A 21,855-nucleotide genomic window follows, 5' to 3' on the forward strand; every position below is an offset into this window, starting at 1 on the left:
TTTTGCTTTCTCCAGGTGACACTCCTATAGTAATTAACATGTGACAATTAGCATAAATTTTATTTATTTTTATATTATATCAATATTTTTCATTATTAGTTTGTCATTAGTCTTGTATAAGTTGTGTGATACAGCTAAATAACTTGCTGAGATGTTGATTCACTTCATCAAAAAAAAAAAAAAAAAAAATTCTACTATTTACTAATTAATTTTTTTCCGTCATATTTAGGAATGAAATGGTTACGTATTAGTAATTTTTGGATTGTACCGTATAATACATGCACGGAACGATAACAAAATAATAACAATACTGTAAGATTGAGTGTTACGAATTTATATTTCGATAGCCGGTTCTTATAGAAAGATATTTTTTGGCATTTTAGCCTTTATTTTAAGATCTCGTCCATCGGATTTTTACATGTATATAAATTGAGTCGTATCGTGCTAATATTTTGTCGGCAATTAAATCTCTAAATCTAATTATGTAATTATGCAAGGAATAATTAAGAGATAAGAGAAGTGCTTTTGTTAAAGCTTTGTTGGGTTAATTGCATACACGTTCCTGCAAACATGGTGAATTACAGATATATCCCTGCAAAACTCACTTTTCATAAGTTGTTCCTGTAAAAGTCCTAATATATGCAAATATGTCCCTGCCGTTAGGGTCTGTTAAAAAAATTTCGTTAACTACAGTTAAAAACTTAATCATGTTTAATTAATAACGTGAATTGACGGTTTTACCCTTCTACCTCTTCCTCTTCCCGCTTCTTTGTTCCCGGCGGGGGAGGAGATGCGGCGGCTGCGGCGGCGGTGAACCCTCTCCCTCTTCCTCTTCCCCCTTCTTCTTCCTCTCCCTCTTCCTCTTCCCTCTTCTTCGTCGCCGGCGAGGGAGGAGATGCAGCGGCGGCGGCGAACCCTCTCCCTCTTCCCTCTTCCTCTCTTTCTTCCTTTTCCCTCTTCTTCTTCCTCTCCTTCTTTCTCTTCCCTCTTCTTCGTCGCCGGCGAACCCGACCCTGACCTCGCCGAAGCGCCACCGCTGCCGTCCGCTCTAGCGGCCCGAAGAGAGAGAGAAAGAGCAAGAGGAAATATTTTTGGAGGGACATATTTATGAGAGCAAAAATATCATTTCACGAATCCACTGTTAAAAAATAAACAGTTCACTAACGGATTCTAATCAGATGGACATATCTACATATATTAGGATTTTTGCAGGAACAACTTATGAAAATTAAGTTTTGTAGAGATATATCTATAATTTACCATATTTGCAGGGACATGTATATAATTAACCCTTTGTTAAACATGATAAAACTCTTATGCTTTCCACAACAACAGCAAAAAAATAATAATAATAACAACTACTGAAAAAAAGGAAAGGAAAACAATCAAACGTGTAGCTCAAAACCTCAATTTGCGGCAGATATTCCCAAAATTAATTTCAGAAACAAAAAAGCAAGAAAGAAAAACCTGAACAAAACAATTTCAGAAACAAATCAGAAACAGAGAAACTGAAACAAGATCTGTTAACTCAAAATTGAGGCTCATCACATCCAAGCAACAACATAAATTATATATAAAAATCACAAAGACAATGTATGCTGAAGCAGGAAAAGTTTTTTGTTTTTTTTTCTCTTTTTCTTTTTCTTTTCAATATCTCTGCTAATTTCCTCTCTGAACATTCTCTCTTCCTGTGCTATTTACAGTAATCAAAATGCTGTTTCTTTTTTTTTCTTTCTTTTGTTTCCCCCCTCTTCTTTGCTGCTACTGATACATAGTGAACCAAAAATCGAAATCGAAATCGAAATCGAATTACGCGGCGCTGTCGCCGGATTCGTCGATGACGGCGCGCGCGATGGAGAAGCCGTCGAGGAAGTCGCTGTCGGAGTCGATCTGCAGCTCCTTGAACATGGCCATGACCTGGATCATCGTGGGGCGCCGCAGCGGGCGGTCGTCGAGGCACTGGCACGCGATTTTCAGGTACTGGCAGAGCTCGGCCCCGCCCGACGGCTTCAATTCGGGATCGAAGATCTCCGCGCTGCGGTTCTCCCTGACCATCTGCTTGGCCCAGCCGACCAGATTGTTGTCCCCGAACTCCTGCGGGTCGATCGGCTTCCGCCCCGACAGCAGCTCCAGCAGCACGACCCCGTAGCTGTACACGTCGCCCTTGGTCGTGCAGCGGAAGCTCTGGTAGTACTCCGGGGGCACGTATCCGGGCGTCCCCGCGAGCGTGCTCACGCTGAGGTGCGTGTCGAGCGCGTTCACGAGCCGCGCCATCCCGAAGTCCGACACCCGCGCCTCCAGGTTCTCGTCGAGCAGCACGTTGCTCGACTTCATGTCCCGGTGTATGATGTGCGGGATGCAGCTGTGGTGCAGGAACGCGAGCCCGCGCGCCGCCCCGACCGCAATCTTCTTCCGCGCCGCCCAGTCCAGCTGCTGCTTTTGCTTTTGCTGCTGCTGCTGCTGCTGAAAACTTGTTTTCTCGCTCGCGGAGTCGCGGTGCAGGAGCAGGTCGAGGCTGCCGAACTGCATGAACTCGTAGACGAGCAGGCGCTCGTCGCCGACCTTGCAGTAGCCGAGCAGCGGCACGAGGTTGCGGTGCTTGACCTTGCCGATGGTCTCCATCTCGGCGGTGAATTCGCGGTCGCCCTGCCCGGTCACGTGGATCAGCTTCTTGACCGCGACGACGGCGCCGTCGGCGAGCCGCGCCTTGTGCACCTCCCCGAACCCGCCGGAGCCGATCAGGCTCTCGGCGCCGAACCCGTTCGTCGCCTCTAGCAGGTCGGCGAACGTCAGCTTCCGCAGCGGCTTCTCGAACGTCGCCACGTTGATGCTCAGCGGCTCCAGCGCCCCCGACAGCTTCCACGACGCCGTCCCCGACGACGACAGCGCCGCCGCCGGGAGGCTCTCCACGTACCCGGCGCCGCCCTTCTTCTGATCACGCCTTCTCAGCAGCTTATACAGCGCCGCGACGAGCGCAAGGACGATGAGGAGGGAGAGCGCGGCTCCCACCAGTATGCTCCACCCGACGAATTGCCGCCTCCGCCGCAGCTCAGGCTGGGACCACCCGGGACTACTATTGCCCGCTGCGCCTCCTCTGTGGGGCCCGCGCCCGCACGGGGGGAGCGGGACCCCGCAGAGGCCCGAATTGTTCGCGTAGCGCGACGCCGGGAAAGTGGTGAGCTGACCGGTGGTCGGGATCGGCCCCGTGAGGCCGTTGTTGGACACGTCGAAGTCCGCGAGGAACGTGAGCGCGCCGAGCCCCCCGGGGATGGCGCCGGTGAGGCGGTTGTGCGAGAGGTCGAGCGCGCCGATCGACCGCAGCCCCGCGAAGCTCTCCGGGATCGCCCCGGCCAGCTCGTTGTGGCCCAAATTGAGCACCTGCAGGTACGCCATCGAGCCGAGGCTCCCCGGGATGCCGCCGGAGAGCGCGTTGTACGACAAGTCCAGGTAGATCATGCTGCCGTTGCCGGCGAAGGTGTACACCGTCGTGCCGGTGTAAATCCTCGTCGACGGGCAATTGTGCACCGGCGGAAACTCCGCGAGGCGCTCCGACCGGATGTCGGAGAATTCGAAGAGCGCGCCGGCGCCCGGGCAGATGTTCCCGGCCTCGTTGCGCAGGAAGGCGAATTGCTTCCCGGAGGCGATCCCGGGGGTTATGAGCCCGGCCTGCGACGCCAGCGACGCCGGTATCGGCCCCGACAGCCGGTTGCTGTTCAGATCGAGCCAAATGAGGTTCCGGCAATCGCCGAGCTCCGCGGGGACGCGTCCCGACAGCGAATTTTCGTTCAATTGGAGGATCGCGAGGCTCTGCAGCGATCCCAGCGCCGCGGGGACGCTCCCCGTGAGCCGGTTTCCGGCCAATGACACCCACACCAGCTTCGAGCACCGCGCCAGCGCCCCCGGGACGCTCCCGCGGATCGAATTGTAGCTGACGACGAGCGTCTCGAGGACGCTGCCGTCGCCGACTGCGCAGAGGCTGCTCGGGAGCTCGCCGGAGAGGTCGTTGGCCCACGCGACCAACTCGACGAGCTTGGGGAGCGCGGCGAGCGCGGCGGGGATGGGGCCCGAGAGGTTGTTGAAGCTCAGGTCGATCGACCGGAGCTCGGCGCAGCGGCCCAGCTCCGGCGGGACCGCGCCGGAGAGGGAGTTGCCGGGGAGGAGGAGGCGCCGGAGCGCGGGCAGGTCCGCGCACAGGGTCGCCGGGATCTCGCCGGAGAGGTCGTTGGAGCCGAGGTCGAGCACCTCGAGCGCGGAGCAGTTCGCGAGCGCGGCCAACGGGTTCGGCCCGGAGATGTTGTTGAAGGGGAGCCGGAGCTCCCGGAGCGCCGGGAGCGTCGCCACGACGCGCGCGACGAAGTCGCCGGAGAGCTGGTTGCCGCCGAGGCTCAGGGCCCGGATCCCGGGGCAGGACGCGAACCCCGCCGGGATCTCGCCGGAGAGGTTGTTGTGCGAGAGGTCGAGCACCGCGAGGCCCAAGCTCGAGCACGACGAAGCACCGCCGGGGAGGGGGCCGGAGAGCTTGTTCGCGGAGAAGTTGAGGTAGCTCAATCCCCCGCAGGCGGAGAGGGAGTAGCGCAAGAGCGCGGGATCGGAGAACTGGTTGCGGGAGACGTCGAGCACCGAGAGGGAAGACCCGAATTTGAAGTCGCCGGCGCCGGAGATCGAGTTCCGGGACAGGTTGAGGAAGCTCAGATTGCGGCAGTAGGACAAGAGCTCGCCCGGGATGGTCCCGTTCAAGGTGTTCGACGAAATGTCAATGCGCTCCAAACTACACACAACTCCTCCACCACCACCACCCCCACCACTACTAGTGTTGTTGTTGTAGGAGAGATTGCCGTAGAAGGAATTGGAGTGGAGGTCGAGGGAGCGGAGGAGGGGGAGGGAGAGGAGGGGGTCGATGCGGAGGGGGCCGACGAGGCCCATGCGGCTGAGGTTGAGTGCCGTCACGCCATCTGCGGAGCAGGAGACCCCGGTCCAAGAGCACGGGGACGAGACCTGGGACCAGCTCGATAACAGGTTATCGGGATCGGATTCGACGGAGTAGAGCTTGAACGAGAGCAACGCCGCGGCCTCGTCGTCGGTCTCGGCCGCGGCCGACGACGACGACGACGACGGAGAATTCGAAAGGATCACCATCATCATCATCATCACCATCAAGGGCACAAAAGCTGTGATCTCCATTAATGGTAGCTCTAGCTCCAACTACTACTGCTACTACTGCTACTGCTACAATTGGATCAAAAACTGGGTTTTTTTGGGGGTGGGGGGGTAAAATTGATTGAAATTTATGGCTCTCACATGTTGAACACCATGGAGTTGAATCAGGGGATTCACAAAAAGGAGAAAAAGGAGAGATTTTTTTAGCTTGATCGATCGCAAACTAGTTCACAAGAAGCTGCAGGGGAGGAGCAGGGGATCGGGAATTGGAGATGATCAGGGATCGGTGAAATCGAAAATAGATGGGGAAAAAAAAAAATCGGATTTTTAGGAGGAAAACGCAGGAAAAAAGTGATTTTGAATCCAAAAAAAGGAAAAAAATCTCACCTTTGGAGCTTTTGGGCTCCAATCTCATATGGGTTTTGTTGTTTGTGTTTGTGTTTGTGTGTGTGTGTGTGTGTTTGGAGTAGTGATTTAATGGGTTTTTAGAGAGAGAGAGAGAGAGAGAGAGAGAGAGAGAGAGAGAATTTAGGAAGAAATCGAGGAAGAGGATTAATTATTTTAATTCATTTTTAAATATTTTGGAAACATTTTTGAGATTTTTTTTAAAAAAATTTTATGGGGTAAAAAAAAAAAAAAAGAGGAAATGATTTGTTTAATTAAAGAGTGGAGGGAATAGAGATAGAGAGAGAGAAAGAAGAGAGGGAGAGAGAGAGAGAGAGGTGCTATGCAACTAATTTTTTAAGTTTTTAATTTTTTTAATTGTTTGCTTTTTTTTTTTTGTTTCTTTATTCTTGTTTTATATATATTTTTTAATGTTTTTTTTTTATATATTTTTCTCAATTTCCGAGTCTGGTCAAACTTGGGATTTGCTTCCCCCAAGTCTCTCTCCCCTCCCCCTTTTTCCTGGCCCTCTACCCTTTTCCCAAAAAGAAATAAAAAATAAAAAATAAAATAAACCCAAAATTTTGAAATCTCTTCTCCCAATTTATACTTTTTCACCCCTACATAATAACTTGTAAATATATTTATTTTTCACATTATTAATTGGCATGGTTTTGATAGAGTTTTGAGATTAAAAAAAAAAAAGAAATTGAAGTTACTGTTTTCTAGGAGGTTCAATTTTAAAAATTCAATAATTTTTTTAGATTGTTTTTTATATGAGATTAACACTGGAGATGCTAAGTTCAAATTTTGCCAGTCTTATTAGTCTATTATTATGCATATTAAAAGATTTCTGAGTATAAAAATGAGAATTTATCTAAGATAAAAAATATAAAAAAAAATGTTACCATAGTTAAATTTATTGCACATAGATGAATTTATTGAATTTTGTTTTTGTTTAGTCTTTGGTAAGTTTTAAAGAATATTAGTTGTTTCGTTTAGTTTCACGTGGTATTAGGGTCCGAGATTATATTGAGTTCGAATTTCACCAAATTTTTAGTCTCATTTATGTTTCTCGTCTATTAAAATATCTCAAGCTCTGATACAAAAACGTGTGTTGAGATGAAAGCATAAACAGTTGTTAGCATAGTCAAATTTATTATTAACATATAAATTTATTAAATTTGATCACTATATACTTATTGAATTTGATCAGATTCAGTAAATTTGCTGCGTCTTTAATATCACCTTCTAATTAGAAGGTTATTATTATATATATATATATAATATTCCCCCTCTTTATTTCTTCTAATTTAGAGTTGTAGAAGTTTCACTAATTTTAGTCAAATAGCATAAATTTTTAATTTAGTAACCGCATGAATAGAGAGGAGGGTTTAAGTGTTGAGTATTTTGATTTCATTGTGGTTATCATTATCCAATAATTGATCAATAAATATATTAATTACTCATATTTTGATCATATATTGTAGTAAATTTTTGCCTTGTTCAATTACTTTTCCATTTTCTAAGCTAATTTGGCTCTTTTTTTTTTATCATATATAATAAATATTTTTTCCCCACCAAAGAGTAAGTTGTGTAGGAGTAAGTATTTTCAAAATGGAAAATGTGAAATAATAAAGCAATGAACCATTTTAACAAAGAAAATTAGAAATGGGGTATTAAATAAAACATTGCAATACATGTCACAACCACCAAATTAAGAAAACAAAGGGCTAATTGGTGGTTGGTACCCGAGATTTAAGTTCGAATCCTAATTGATTCACATTTTCAGCTAAATTTATTTCTAAATGAAATAAACGAAGCGGGTAACGTGCTACCTATCTCTCAAAAAATAGAAAACAATTTATGTGATCCTCTATACATCATATTGTAATTGCTCTCCACATTTTTCTCCTTGATTTGTGATGTATTTATTGCACTGTTCTTAATCATTCACCAACATCATTCCACAATAAATTTAACAAAAAAACAAAAAAGAAATCACTTTTTTCTTTATTTTTTCAAAGTGAGAACACGATATAAGCAATTCGCTAACGGTTGGATCTAAATATTTTGGACACGTCCGATCTCAACCTAAAACATCAATTCAGGTTTCAGATAATACGAAGTCATCAAGTTGAGTTTGAATGATTTACAACTACATGCAATTCGATTCAAATCGAAACTTGATATACTAGGTCAGGTTATATTACAGATAGCGCGAACTCACTCAAAATCAAGTTCGAATCACGGCCATATACAATTCGATTCAAATCGAGATTCGCACGTTAGCGAGGTCTACGAAAAACCAACCCTAGCTATGAAATAACTCAAAACCTAAGATGTAAATTGAAGAGCCCCATAGAGCCTCAAAAAGCACTTGGCTTAATATGCAACCTCAAACTCAAAAAGAATCCAAAGCCCCAGCCACTATTCTTTATCATTAACACACTTTTAGAACCTTCTTAAAAGAAAAGGAATAATAGAAAGAGCCCTGAATTTTTATTTATTTTTTTTTTTTTGATAGGTCACTAATTAGGGCAACAAGTTATATACATGCATGGTGCACAAGAAGTCAAGGGGCATTAAAATGTTTATAAATAAACCAACCACATTGTTATTAAATGCTAGCTTAGGTGTACTAAAGTGCTTAAGATTTTCTACCTCTACATGGTGATCCTACCATATCTTTTATAAGTCAAGGGGGGGAGATATTAAAAGATTCACATGCTTAGGACAATATCACACAATTTTAGGGTTAATATTTGGGTTAAATTACAAAAACCTTCTCCTCACGCTTTGCTTTACTTTCTGTCTCAGTTTTTCTCGTACATAAAATTTTACTTCAATTTGAACCTGTATTTTATTACTATGTCAAATTTGCATTTAATTTCAAATGCTTCGATCGACGATGTCACAAATTTAGGGTTTAAGTGTTGGGTTAAATAAACAAATATTTTCCTTACGTTTTATTTTTTGTCTCAATACATAAAATTTTGTTTCAATTTGAACGTGTATTTTATTACTGTGTCAAATTTGCATTTAAATTAGAGCAAAATTTTATGCAAGGCAATAATTAAGACATAAGATAAATCTTAAGAGGGATTTTGTTATTTAGTGTTTTTTTTTTTTTTCTTTTTGGGTGGGTGAGTAGTACATAGCTAGGGGTGGGGTTGGTTTTTATGGGGTGTTTAGTGCATGGTTTTCAATTAGGGTTTTTTATAGGGCAAAAATTTATGTACCATAAATGTGTACTAGAGAGGATAATGGTAGGTAATAAGGGTGAGATACCCTCTCCAAAGATGTACTTTTACTTTATAATTAATGGCATGTGGAAAATATTACATAACACATTATTACCAAATATCTAACTTAGAGGGGAATCTTAAATCAAATTGCTATCAAAAATTGATGGAAATATTTTTTCCCAAAAAAAGGGAAAAAAATGAGAAAGAAAAGTGAAACTTATTCTATAAAGATTCCTCTACTTATTAATAACTTAAACTTAAATTTTTTATTCGATTCGAGCTGTTCGCTCTGGTTTCATCTATTTTTTATATAATCATTACGAGGTATTTTATTAATTTCATAATAAAAAGTTTTAGAAACTAGCTAGTTTTCTAGTTGAAAAAGTTTTCTATCTGTTCAGTTCTAAAAAAAAAAAAATTTGCTTTTTCGAATTTTTATTCAAAAAATATTTTCCATGATATTTTTTTTCGGAAAAATATATAAGATTTGTTAATATCCTCTGTATATAAATAGCCCTTAAAATTAAAATGGTGGTTGCTACTCAATAATTTAAACAAAATATAAAATTACTTATGAGAATATATATATATTAAAAAAAGAGATATTTTTAATTTTTAATTTTTAATAATAAATAATTTATTTAAATATTCGAAAGTCCCTATCAAATAAACCGCTAATTACGGTGGAGCGTGGACTCCTCAAATTGGTTTTGTCCCCATCGAGAGTGATTATGGGGATTGACCCCACCCAAACCAACCCCAGTGTGTGGGCCCCACACCACTTCTCACCAAGCGCACGTGTGGCCCCTGTGTAAAATTACGAAAATGCCCTTCCAACGTTGTAAGCATGAGGTGAGATCACCTCCCCATTTATTTTTGGGTTAATTGCATAGAGGCCCTCGCAAATATGATGAATTACAGATATTTTCCTACAAAGTTCAATTTTTAAATGTTATCCCTGCAAAAGTCGTAATATTTTCAGATACGTTTCTGCCGTTAGGATCCGTTAGAGAAATTTAATTAACCACAATTAAAATATTTAACTATGGTTAATTAATAAGGTGAATTGATAATTTTATTCATCGTTCTCTTCCTTTTCCTCCTTTTCCTCCTCCTTTTCTCCTCTTTCTTCTTCTTTGTCTTTGTCGTCGATGATCCGATCGTCGTGCCCGCGTGGGTCGTCGTCACGAGCACTTCCGACGGCATCAGCCACACCTACGCCTTCCGCCTTGCCGTTGCGAGCCTCAGCCTCGTCCTCGTCGGCCGCAACTCCGACAAGCTCCGTGACGTCGCCGCCACCGTTCGCTCCCACAGCCCGAAAAGGAAGAGTAAGAGGAAGAGGCCAAAAATTAAGAGGGCATTTCTACAAATATATACCAGTTGAAGCTTTTGGAGGGACATATTTGTGAAGGCAAAAATATCATTTCACGAACCGACTATTAAAAAATAAACAGTTTTCTAACGAATCCTAACCAGAGGAACATATCTGAAAACATTAAGACTTTTGCAGGAATAACATCTGAAAGTTGAACTTTACAGGAATATATCTGTAATTCACCATATTTGCGAGGACTTGTATATAATTAACCCTTTATTTTTTACTTAAATTACAGAAAAATCCCTTATAAATTATCTGCTTTTTTATTCCCTTCTTAACTTTCGGAAATCTATATTTTACCTCCTTAATATTTCAAGTTGTTGCATTTAGCCTCCCTCTGTCACAATTCCATCACTATTCCGTTCATTTTTTATAATTAATGTCGAAAACATCATTCAAAATGACATAAATATATTAAAAAATTATTTTTTTACTTATAAAAGAGGTAAAGATAATTTGGTCATTTTGTGCTCTCCATTAGCGCTGTACACTCTTGAAAATATTTTTAAAATTTTAAGGGCGTAAAACATATGCTTTTGAAAGTCAGAGAGGAAAAGCGAAAAGAGGTGTATTTACAAGAATTTAATCATTATTTTGTGTTAATTTCATACAGTTTCCTGTAAACATATCGAATAGCAAATATAATTCCATAAAGTTTAACTTTTTATATTTATTGTTACAAAAGTCCAGTGATATTTATATTTGTCTCTCTGATTTGTTATCGTTAAAACATAATTTATTTTTAACAGTATATAAATGAAATGACATTTTTATCATCATAAATGTATTCCTTCAAAAGCCCCGACTATTAGAATCATATAAAAAATGTCCTCTCAAAAGTTTCTAACGATTATCTTTTTTCTTTCTGTTAGCACAAACAATTAAAAAGGGTAAAAATGTCAATATACCTCATTCACTAATCAGAGTTAAGTAATTTATCTATAGTCAACTATATTTTTTTAATGGATCATAACAATAAGAATTATTTGAAAATATTACTACTTTTTCAGAATAAATATGAAAAGATGAACTTTGTAGAGATATATCTACTATTCGATATATTTACAGAGAGCTGTATGCAATAATCCTGTTTTTTCTTTTTTGGAATTAGATCTTTACTTTTTTGGGTCGTAAAATATTAAAATAAAAATATCTAAAATTGCCTAAATTTTGCCATATAAATTATGAAAGTAGTTTATTGCATTGCATGCATCTCAGATAAAATGTCTGTTAAAAAAATTTAGTATTTACCAAAACTATCAGAAATGATGGTTATATATATATATATATATATATATATATATATATGAATGTACGGGCCAATATTTAGCTCCATGCGAATAATATAGATTACATGATGTGGAATATATGCAAAATCCAACTTGCCACTAAAGTGGAAACTGCTCGAGTGAATCAAAATCGATATTTTTGTTTTTTTTTTATCATTCCCAAAAGAACAAATTGGTCAACAAGATTATGATTCTTAATTTCTTTTCTTTGCATAANTTTTCTTCCCACAAGCCCCTTTGCTTTGGAAATATCACTTGGAATCATATTCTTATGTGAATTTTAAATATATAGCAACTTAAAAAATAAATATTATGGTCTAATGTCATTATCGAGAAAATTTGACCTACAATTTAGTTATTAATTTATGAACTTGTTGCTTCATTTAGTAAGCTAAGAAGTCAAATTTGTAATGCCATTTCAAAATTAAGAAAAAGTTATTATAAAAATGGAAGTTTATTGACTCCTTTTTGTGTTTGTGCTTATTCAATGAATCATTAAACAAATATTATATGCCCATCATATACACTCCTTTAAGTCCTAAAAAAATAAAATAACCTGTATTGATGGTAACAATATTCTTTTCAAACTAAGGAAAAGATAAAATATTTTTAGACAATTTTTTTTTTGTGATTTTAAACATATTATTATATATTAAACTTGATATTTTCGCGAGTTTATGTACAACAAAGCTCAATTCTCTTAATTTCTTTTATTCTAAAGTCTTCGTAATAGCTTCTCGCTGCAATCCAATTAGAAGCGCCAAATTGAAGTTTCAGCGCTCTACAGATTTACGACCTCATTTCAGTTCCTAGCTATGGCAGAAGTAAAAAACTTTTTCTTCTGATACCAAATTAAATAATATTTAGTAGTTATTGTTCTTCAAAAATTTAAACTATCAGAAAATAATATTTTTACCCGACNACATTTTTTTTTTTGGTTTATCTAAAATATTCATATTAGTATATAAGAGGCTGAAAAAAATTACAAGAAGTAAGTAATTTTTTTTTATTTTTTTTATAATTAATTTGTCATCTTCTAAATTGAAGTCAATAACTATATTTTGAGGACGAATATAACAAACTAAACAATAAAAATAGACATAAGCAACTGTTTATAGTAATAAAAAGAGTAAAAATAATTGCATATGACTTCCTGCAATGATATCAAATAATAAATATATCCCTACAAAACTTAAGTTATCAGATTTGTTTCTCCAAAAGTGCTCCCGGCTGTGTGTAAATATATTCTTCTGTTATCAAAATTTAGATAACCATGAGTTAAAAAAGCTAATTACGGTTAGCTATATAAGGGGTAAAATTATCTTTTGCCCTTTTATATATATAATTTGTATTTCAATATTGAGTTTCCTCATCTTTCTCATCCTCTTCTCTTTATTCACGGTGATGACGAGACCTACGGCGGTGGCGAAATCGAAGGCAAGGGCTGCGGTTGTGGCAAAAATGAGAAACGTGGCACATACTGCGGCGAAGGTGAGGAGAGAAAAAGAAAATGAGTTTTTTTTTACAGAAACAAATTTATAAGGATAAAATAGTCATTTTATATACATATCGTTTAAAAAATTAACGGTGAATCAAACAACACTATTCACTCGTGGGATTAGGGTAGATCGGGGGGGTTACAGCACTGCACGGGTTGATACGCATAGCACCTAGTATCTATCATAAATGACTACTAGGGTATCTAATCCCATTTGCTCCCCTAGCTTTCGTCTCTCAGTGTTAGTATCGGCCCAGCAGAGTGTTTTCGTCGTTGGTGTTCTTAATTTCCGAATGAACCAGAATTTTCGGAGGGACATATTTACAAACCAGAGAATTTTTAAAAGGGTAAATCTGACAACTTAAAATTTTGTAAGAATATATTTGCTATTTGATACTTTTCTAGGGACCCGTGTGAAATTAATTCAAAAAAAAAATTCCACAATATTCCGCGAGGGGCATTTCGGTCACAACACAATTAAAATAAAAAAACGTTTTTAAAAGAAAAAAGAGAAAATATGTGAGGGTACGGCACGTGCGGGGCCCACGACCCCCGCTCGTGCGCGTAATCTACTGAGCTAACCCCGCGGGGCCCAGGGTCCCCCAATCACTTGCGCACACGTGTCGGTCGCACGTGCGAATTACGTGACTTACTAACCCATCCCCCACCCTTTCTCCGTACGGGTACCGAAAATGTACCCAACCCCACCATTAATTAATGGATAAATAATAATTTAAATATTATGCTCAATTAATGATGGAGAAATTAGTATTAATTACTCTTGCTATCATTATATGCGTTGTCTCTTATGGGATTGATATTTTGGATAATTTATGCTTAACTAGTGTAGTAACCTGTACCAATAGATAATTGGAGAAAGAACAGAAAACGACGACAAAGAAAGAGGAAACAGCGATGACAAAAGCGACAATAAAGGGTGGATTTATTTTGCCGATGAAGGAAGGTGATAGTCGAAGGTAGAAGAGGAACAGTTTGGTTTAGTGGAGAGGTGCGATTCGATTCGGTTCGGTTCGCTCGTTGATAAAGGAAGGTGACAGTCGAAGGAAGTGAAAGAGGAACAGTTTGGTTTAGTGGAGAGCTGCAATTCGATTCGGTTCGGTTCGGTTCGGTTCGGTTCGGTTCGCTTGCTGATGAAGAAAAGTGACAGCCGAAGAAAGTAGAAGAGGAACAGTTCGATTCAATGCAGAGGCGCGATTCAGTTCGGTTTAAGTAAAAAAAGAAAAAAAAAATTGGTTTGGTTCAAACAAAAAAAGAGAAAAACACGTGGAGGACTTGAGTCTATTCGGGGGAGCCCACATTCAATAATGATTGATTCGGTTCAAGTAAAAAAAAAGAATAAATCGGTTCGGCTCAAGCAAAAAAAAAAGTGGAGAACTTGAGACAGTTCGGAGTGGAGCCAGTTTAGATATACATAGATTTTTTTGATAAAGGTGTAAAAAAATATTTAAGAAAGAAAATTCCATGAGAAACTCTTTTTCTAATTTTTCACTAGTTTGATAGGAAGAAAAATAAGTATTTTGAAAAAAATTTCATATTTCATGGGCGAACTTTTTTTAGGAAAATTAAAAAAAAGCTAGTTTTTCATAAAATATGGAAAAAAAGGTTTTCTATAAAAGATTATTTTTCTTGAAACCAACGGATAAAAAATTAAAAAAATAATTTTTCAAGTTTCACATTTTATAGGACTAATCTATGCTAATCAGCTAAGTTGATTCTAAGCTTTTGAATTTTAATACGAGTACACGACTTGATTAAAAAAAAAAAAGAGGCCAGTTTGATTAAAATCGGATCAGTTCACTCATTCAAACGGTTCAAAATAATTTTTTAACTTATCTGGTTCAAAGAGCAGAGTCAAGCCGCTTTATAAACTCGGTTAGAGTCAAACCGATCGAACAAGCTGATTCGACCTTATTTTTAAATTATTGGTTTTCTATACATTAGCCGATGTGACCTTATTTGATAATTTATTTTAAATATATTATCAAAACAAAATTTAAGAAAATAGTTTTAAATATTTTAAAATAATATTGTATTTTTAATTTTTCTTTGTTTAATTTCACATAGTAGTCATTAGGATAGATATAGTGGAAAAATATCACTGCTTATTTAAAAACATATCATTTTAGGGCTTGTCATTTCACTTAGTTAAGCTTAAGCATGCATTTATTTATAATAATTAGAAGCAAACATTAATTAGGGGGACAACTTACACATCCTACTCCCTTTTTTTAATGTATTAGTTAGCATTATTATAATAAAAAACTATATATATATATATTACACGTAACATGGCACGCATGATTACATGATCTCACTAAGCTACAGCGTAACGATCTTTTTATATCGTTGAACATAAAAATATTATAAATACTATTCTCTGATAGCTGAAGCTATCGGAGATAAATACGGATTTGAAAAACAAAAATTCGACAAACTCATATTCTAGTATAGATTTTTTATTATTATTATTATTACAGAAATAATATCTAATATATCCTCTGAAACTTTAAAAATATTTAATATATCTTCGGTCGACTAAAATGTCCTCATTGATTTTCAAAAGTTTTTCAAATATTTCAAAACTCGATTGTTTACTAATGAAATTGGGATTCATAAGGATATTTTGGTAATATAGTGGAGAGTAAATAAGCAAAAATGCCCCATATATATATATATATATATTTGATATTATATTTGAATTTGTATTTTAAAATTTTAAATTTTAACGTAATATATTATGAAATATGGTAAAGAGAAATAATTGTTTCGATTTTGGATTTTCGAGTTCGAGTTCTTGGGCCGGGTTAGGTTTTCGGATTTTTGAAAATCCGCTTCGAATCCGTCTCTAGTTCTGAATTCGAATCCAATCAGATTCATAATATTATTAATTTTTTTATTTAATTCAAGCTCTATTTTGAATCTATTAAAATACTTTGAGCGTAGATGTGACGAAAGAATATTAAACATAAATATTAAAAATACCGTTATATACCAACTTAAGTTATTGAAAGAAAATATAAATATTTGGTACTTAAATTCGTCGTATTCACCCATCACCTACTATTTTTTTATTACAATATTTTGGGCAAATGATGTGACAAAAAATGATTTAATTTTCCGACTAAAACCTTCTAATACCCATTCATACTTAATTTATTTTTGTATACAATAATGTCACAAGGAATGCTTGCTTAAGCACTCACACTCAATAGTGCTCCTTAACTAAGCATCATTTAATTAATTATTATTTAGTTAAGTAGTTACAAAAGATGATTAATTATATTAATTAATTATCGATTACTCGGCCTCGAGGCTACAAACCGTATCGTGCCATTCGAACCACGAACGAGGACTCACGATTCACCCTGCTATTCGTGACCCAGCTCGTGTTCGATTCGAAATATGCTTGAGATCGATCATCTTTTCATTAATTAAGTAATTGTCCTCGAAAGGCGAATGGTCTGTCCCGAGGGTATAAATTGTACCGTCTGAACCAGAAGGTAGCACGCATATGCCGGGGGGCCGAGACTCGATTCATCGATCGTCATAGCTTGACCACTGACCTAAGAGAACGGATGTAGTAAATAATGAGTACGAATATTAAAATTTTATCCGAATCTGAATCGGAATGAGACTGATTTATTCGATACTAAATAGATATGCTTTCGAATATAAGTATGAAAATATTAAAACTTAACGTATTCAAGTTTAGGTATGGATTTTATCTGTACCCTATCCAAACCCAAACCTGACCCAACCTAAATAGAGTTTAGTATATTTTGAAATAAGTTGGAGAGAAATAATTATTTCGGATTTGATTACGGATATAGATTTTTCAAAACCCGTCTGGCTTAATTAGGATCATGCTCGAATTCAGGTTTCTAATTTCGTTACCGGTGTTTGAATTCAAGTTTTTCAAAATTTGTCTGGAATCAGACCTGTCGACAGCCCTAATCGAGAGCTGTGACCAGCTAGCCAGCTGAAGCTCTGACGTACGAAGAACTGATTACGCACGTGAGGACGGCCGTGCGCGTAGGATTCCCCCATGCGATTCTCGCACGTGCCGGCCGCCTCGGCCGGCTAAACACAATTAGGGTTGGGTGTTTTTCTTTAAATTTTTTTCCTAAACCCTAGTTTAATTTATAATAAGAGCAAGTTGTGTGTTTTTCTTCTTTCTTTTTTCCCATCAATCTATGCACTTGTTTTGACAAAGTAAGACAAGTCCATAGGGGGGAGGGGATGATTCCTTGGAATTGGAGGAGTTTTGTGCTAAACAAGTCTAAATAATCACATATACTTTATTAAATTATATATATAGATATCTATATATATTTATATATATCAATGCCAATGTATAAATGCAATGCATTGCTTTGGACTTTGAAGAGCCCTAGTTGATCCCTTTTACCAATATGACCTTTTCTTCACTTGGACACAAAATGGACTTTTGCGAGTTTCGGAACACAGTTTTCTGACTGAAAAAGTATTTTTTGTCTGTATAATTTCGAAGAAAAGTAAATATTTTTATTTTTTTAATTTAAAGCATGATGACTATAGAAAAAATATTTTTATTTTCTGGCTATATAGAATAGTTTTTTTTTTGTCTTTTTAATTCTTAAGAAAAGTTTTTTTTTTTTGATTTTTTGTTGAAATCTTTTTATCTGAAACATGAAGATTATAGAAAAAATATTTTTATTTTCTGGTTGAAATAGTACTTTTTGTTTCTTAGTAGTTTTGTTAAATTTTTTGTTGATTTTTTTTATTTGAAACATGAAAACTATGGAAAAAATGCTTTCATTTTCTGACTAAAATAGTATATTTTGTCTCTTTAATTCTCAACAAAAGTAGGTTTTTTAAAATTTTCGGTCGAAATATTTTCATCTGAAACACAAAAACTACTGAAAAAAGTTTCATTTTTTGACTGAAATAGTACTTTCTGTCTGTTTAATTTTCAAAAAAAATAGTTTATTTGATTTTCTGTCGAAATTCTTGTATCTGAAACACGAAAACTACAGAAAAAATGTTTTCATGAAAAAGAAAATTTTCAAACAAACAATTTTTCATAATTTTGGGAACAACCAAACACTTCCTCAATTAGCTTGAGTACGGGGTTTAGTGAGAGTAGAGTGAGTGTGTGTGTGTGTGTGTGTGTGTGTGTGTGTGTGTGGTGTTTGGCACAAAAATGTTGGTGCTCCCCATGACATTTCCATCAAAGTAAATGAAAAAAAGAGCATGAATGTTTGAGCTCCTTTGCTTAATTAGATGGGGTTTAGGGCATGGACCAATTCACCCTATTTTAAGCCCCATTTTTTAAAATAAAATAAAATAAAATAAAGTGGGTAAATCCAAAAATGATCTTGTAATGTGTGTGTTTTTGGAACAAGGATCTAGGACTAATATTTTCTTTTTTTTTCACTCAAAGTGGATATGTGGCTTTTGTTCATGGCTCTACTTAAATTATAGGGATGGAAAAAAAAAAAGAAAAAGAAAAAGGAGTAGCTATAACTATGAGGCCCTTTTCCCCTTGGCTACTCCTTTGTAATCTTAATATATTTTATTTCACTACTTGTAAATACAATATAAAGACCCTTTAGATACACTCTTTAGTCCTTTTTTTTTTCTTTTACTATTTATCACTACAATACATTCATTTAAAGATACTTTACATTCAATAAATGCTAGTGATACAAACATCTAACCATAATGGGGATGATGATAAAAATGTGTAGAATTTATCTGTACTTTGATCCATTTTGATTTAACTATAAGATATTTTAAAAGTTTGATTTTAGTACCGAACCTTTCAAAGTTTAGATTCATTACTTATTTTAATAAAATTATAAGAGCATAAATTATATGAAATATGCTAAATTAATAGGCTTGTAAAAGTAAATGGTCCATTCAAAATTTGAAGTTTAATTAAGAGTCACTAAATTACTCAAATCAAATGAATTAAAAGATAAAATAGCATAATCAAAACTTTTAAAGGTTAGGTAATTAGACTAAATGGGTTTACGATCCAATTTCGACTTTGCTCCATAGAAAATACTAAGTAATTGTCATCACTAAGCACTTTTGGGACAAAATAGTTTATGTATAAGAATTTGATCTGTTCCTATCAAAAGTGAGGCTGCTAATATCATTTTCTCTCGTAAATAGGTCTCTACGAAAACTTCTTTGGGTTATTAGATTACCATTATTTTTAATCTAATCTATGATTAAAAAAATAAAAAGAGTTAAGAAATTTCTAAATCTCACACCTACCTAACAAGGACATGCATGATCATGTAGTACCATTTTCTAGAGAGAGAGAGAGAGAGAGAGAGAGAGAGAGAGAGAGAGAGAGAGAATTTGTAGGGCTAAATGGCCTCCAACTAGGTGTAACTTAAGGTGCACAACATTTGCATTTAGGGCATAAAAAATAAAACAAAATAAAAATAAAATAAAAATAAAAAAGTCTCTCCCTATTTATTCCTATGTAGGGTAGTGGGAAACAACTAAGTGTAACCAACCATAGGATGTATGTAGCTCATGTTTTGTGTACATTTTTTTTTCTTTTTTTTCTTTTTTAATCTTCTACACCATTACTCTTGTAATTGTCCAATTTGAGTGACATTATTGTATTACATCTCAAAGTAAACTAATAATGAAAGTGACTCTTTTTTATTAATATATATATTTAATTTTTTTCAAATTTTTTCGGCCGTCCGATTGTCCATCGCCGGCCGAATTAGATGGGCGATTTCGTAATAAATTATGTCATTAATGCTAAATAATTAGCCTACTAGCATTTTTATACTATGAAAGTCAAATACTTGGTTGCTTTAGTTTTACTTAAAGGTTTCCCCCTTATCTTCTTGTTGTTATTAATTAAATAGTTAAAAAAGAAAATTTTAGGTCTAAAATGGTGATGGAGTGTTTACAAAACTTTGTTACTTCCTAAATTTGTCACAAAAGTAAAAGAAAATTTCTTTTTCTTTTTCTAATTTAATGCAATGTGTGGAGTGATTTTATACAAGTAATTTTTGTGGTTACAACAACAACAACAACAACAACAACAACAACAACTACCAAGGCAAAATTACATTACCTACCAATTCATGGAACACTATATGGTGTGATTTTAATTAAATTAATTGGCCTAAAAAGTTGATATTTGCTAACATGCTATAGCAATTTAGTTCTCATCCTACATAGCAATTTGAAATTGCTTTTTTCACTTCAAAAAGCTAGAGTAAAAGGAGGTTGATAAACAATTAGCAACTTATAAGAAATACTTTCAATGTAACATGAAGTTAGAATAAGATTATGGGTCGCAGTTCAGAGCTATATTGATCACTTGAACACGAGCAAGCTGACACCAGCTCGATCGTGTTCCGCTCATTTAATAAAACGAGCGATCAATCGCGAGCTAATTTCAAGCAAAGCACAAACTGGCTCACGGACAGTGAGCTGGATGATGGCCAGCCATAACCGCATGTAGACTTTTAGAAGTTATTTTGTAAACTAACGTTTGGTTTCACTGGCCACCAACTTGGACTAATAGAGCTGCTATAACCCTAAATTATCCTGAAACTCTGCAGTAAGTATAGTATACTGCTTTTTCAAATCAAATGCCAAGAACACAAACTTTGTTTTGTGTTTTTCAATCCAAAAGTCGAGAGAACACGAGCCCTATTTTGTGAAAATCACAAGCAAGGATCAAACCCTGTCCTCGTTCCCGAACCCCCGACCTCATGAACGACAACTCAGTTGTGATATATATACATATATATAGAGAGAGAGAGAGAGAGAGCAGGACTGCTGTGCTCTCAGGAGTACGGAGGCCTCCATGCTCCTGAGCCGTTTTCGATGATGAAATTTTCGAATCGACGATCGGCTCCGTTAGACTTGATCTAGTGTATTTGAAGTTTTTAGAAAATAATTTTTGCGATTTTTCGATATCATTTACCTAGCAATTAATCAAAAGGATTCAAAATCAATAATTTTTAACGGCTGAAAATAAAAATCTCTATAAAAGTGGTGATATAGCACTAAAATTTTCGATCAAAATATTAATCTTGTCGTAGATAGTATAAAGAATTTTGTAACAAAATTCATCTAATTTAATACTTCTACACGTTATAACTTAAAAACGCAGATATCAATTATTAAAAATGATTCAATCACTAAGGTATATGATATCAAAAAATCGCAAAATTATTTCTAGAAATTCAAATACGCTAGATCAAGTCTAACGGATCCAATCATCGATTCGAAAATCCATCATCAAAAGGCTCAGGAGCACGGAGGCCTCTGTGCTCCTGAGAGCACACACAACCCTCTCTCTCTCTCTCTTCTCTCTCTTCTTAATTATATAATATTATATATATATATATTATATATATATCTGACAGCTTTCTTTTTTGCGGGATATTATATATATATATATATATATATATATAGGGAGAGAGAGAGAGAGAGAGAGAGTTCGGCTACTATACTCTTATGAGTATAGATTTGTTTATATTTATTAGTTTTCGACCGTTGGATCTACTCTTTTGATTATTTCCATTCGTTAGATCATAGATACTATTTAATCAGTCACCCACTCAATCTTAGAGAACCACTATCATCCTAACCGCATATTCTTTCATCCAAAAATCGAAAACTTATGAGTTCGAAAGGATCTATACTCATAAGAGTATAATAAACCTACTTTCTTTCTCTCTCTCTCTCTCTCTCTCTCTCTCTCTCTATGTATAGGTTTATATATTGCCGCTCTTTTTGAATAAAGAAAATTTTCAAATAGGCTCTCTCCAAAGACTATGAAGGTAGGGATGCAAACGGGGCAGACTCGGGAGGGCAGGAGAATTTTCCTACTATCACTCCATTTCTTAT

At 36.9% G+C, this 21,855-nt stretch overlaps 1 protein-coding gene across 1 annotated transcript; it reads right to left on the minus strand.

The window, feature by feature from the left end:
- Positions 1,664 to 5,638, minus strand: LOC109719925 (receptor-like protein kinase BRI1-like 3). Its single transcript, XM_020246773.1, has one exon. It carries the CDS (start codon positions 5,179 to 5,181, stop codon positions 1,810 to 1,812), a length of 3,372 nt encoding a protein of 1,123 aa, XP_020102362.1. The 5' UTR covers positions 5,182 to 5,638; the 3' UTR covers positions 1,664 to 1,809.

The sequence above is a fragment of the Ananas comosus genome, linkage group 14 (assembly GCF_001540865.1).
Source record: "Ananas comosus cultivar F153 linkage group 14, ASM154086v1, whole genome shotgun sequence".
NCBI classification, from domain to species: Eukaryota; Viridiplantae; Streptophyta; class Magnoliopsida; order Poales; family Bromeliaceae; genus Ananas; species Ananas comosus.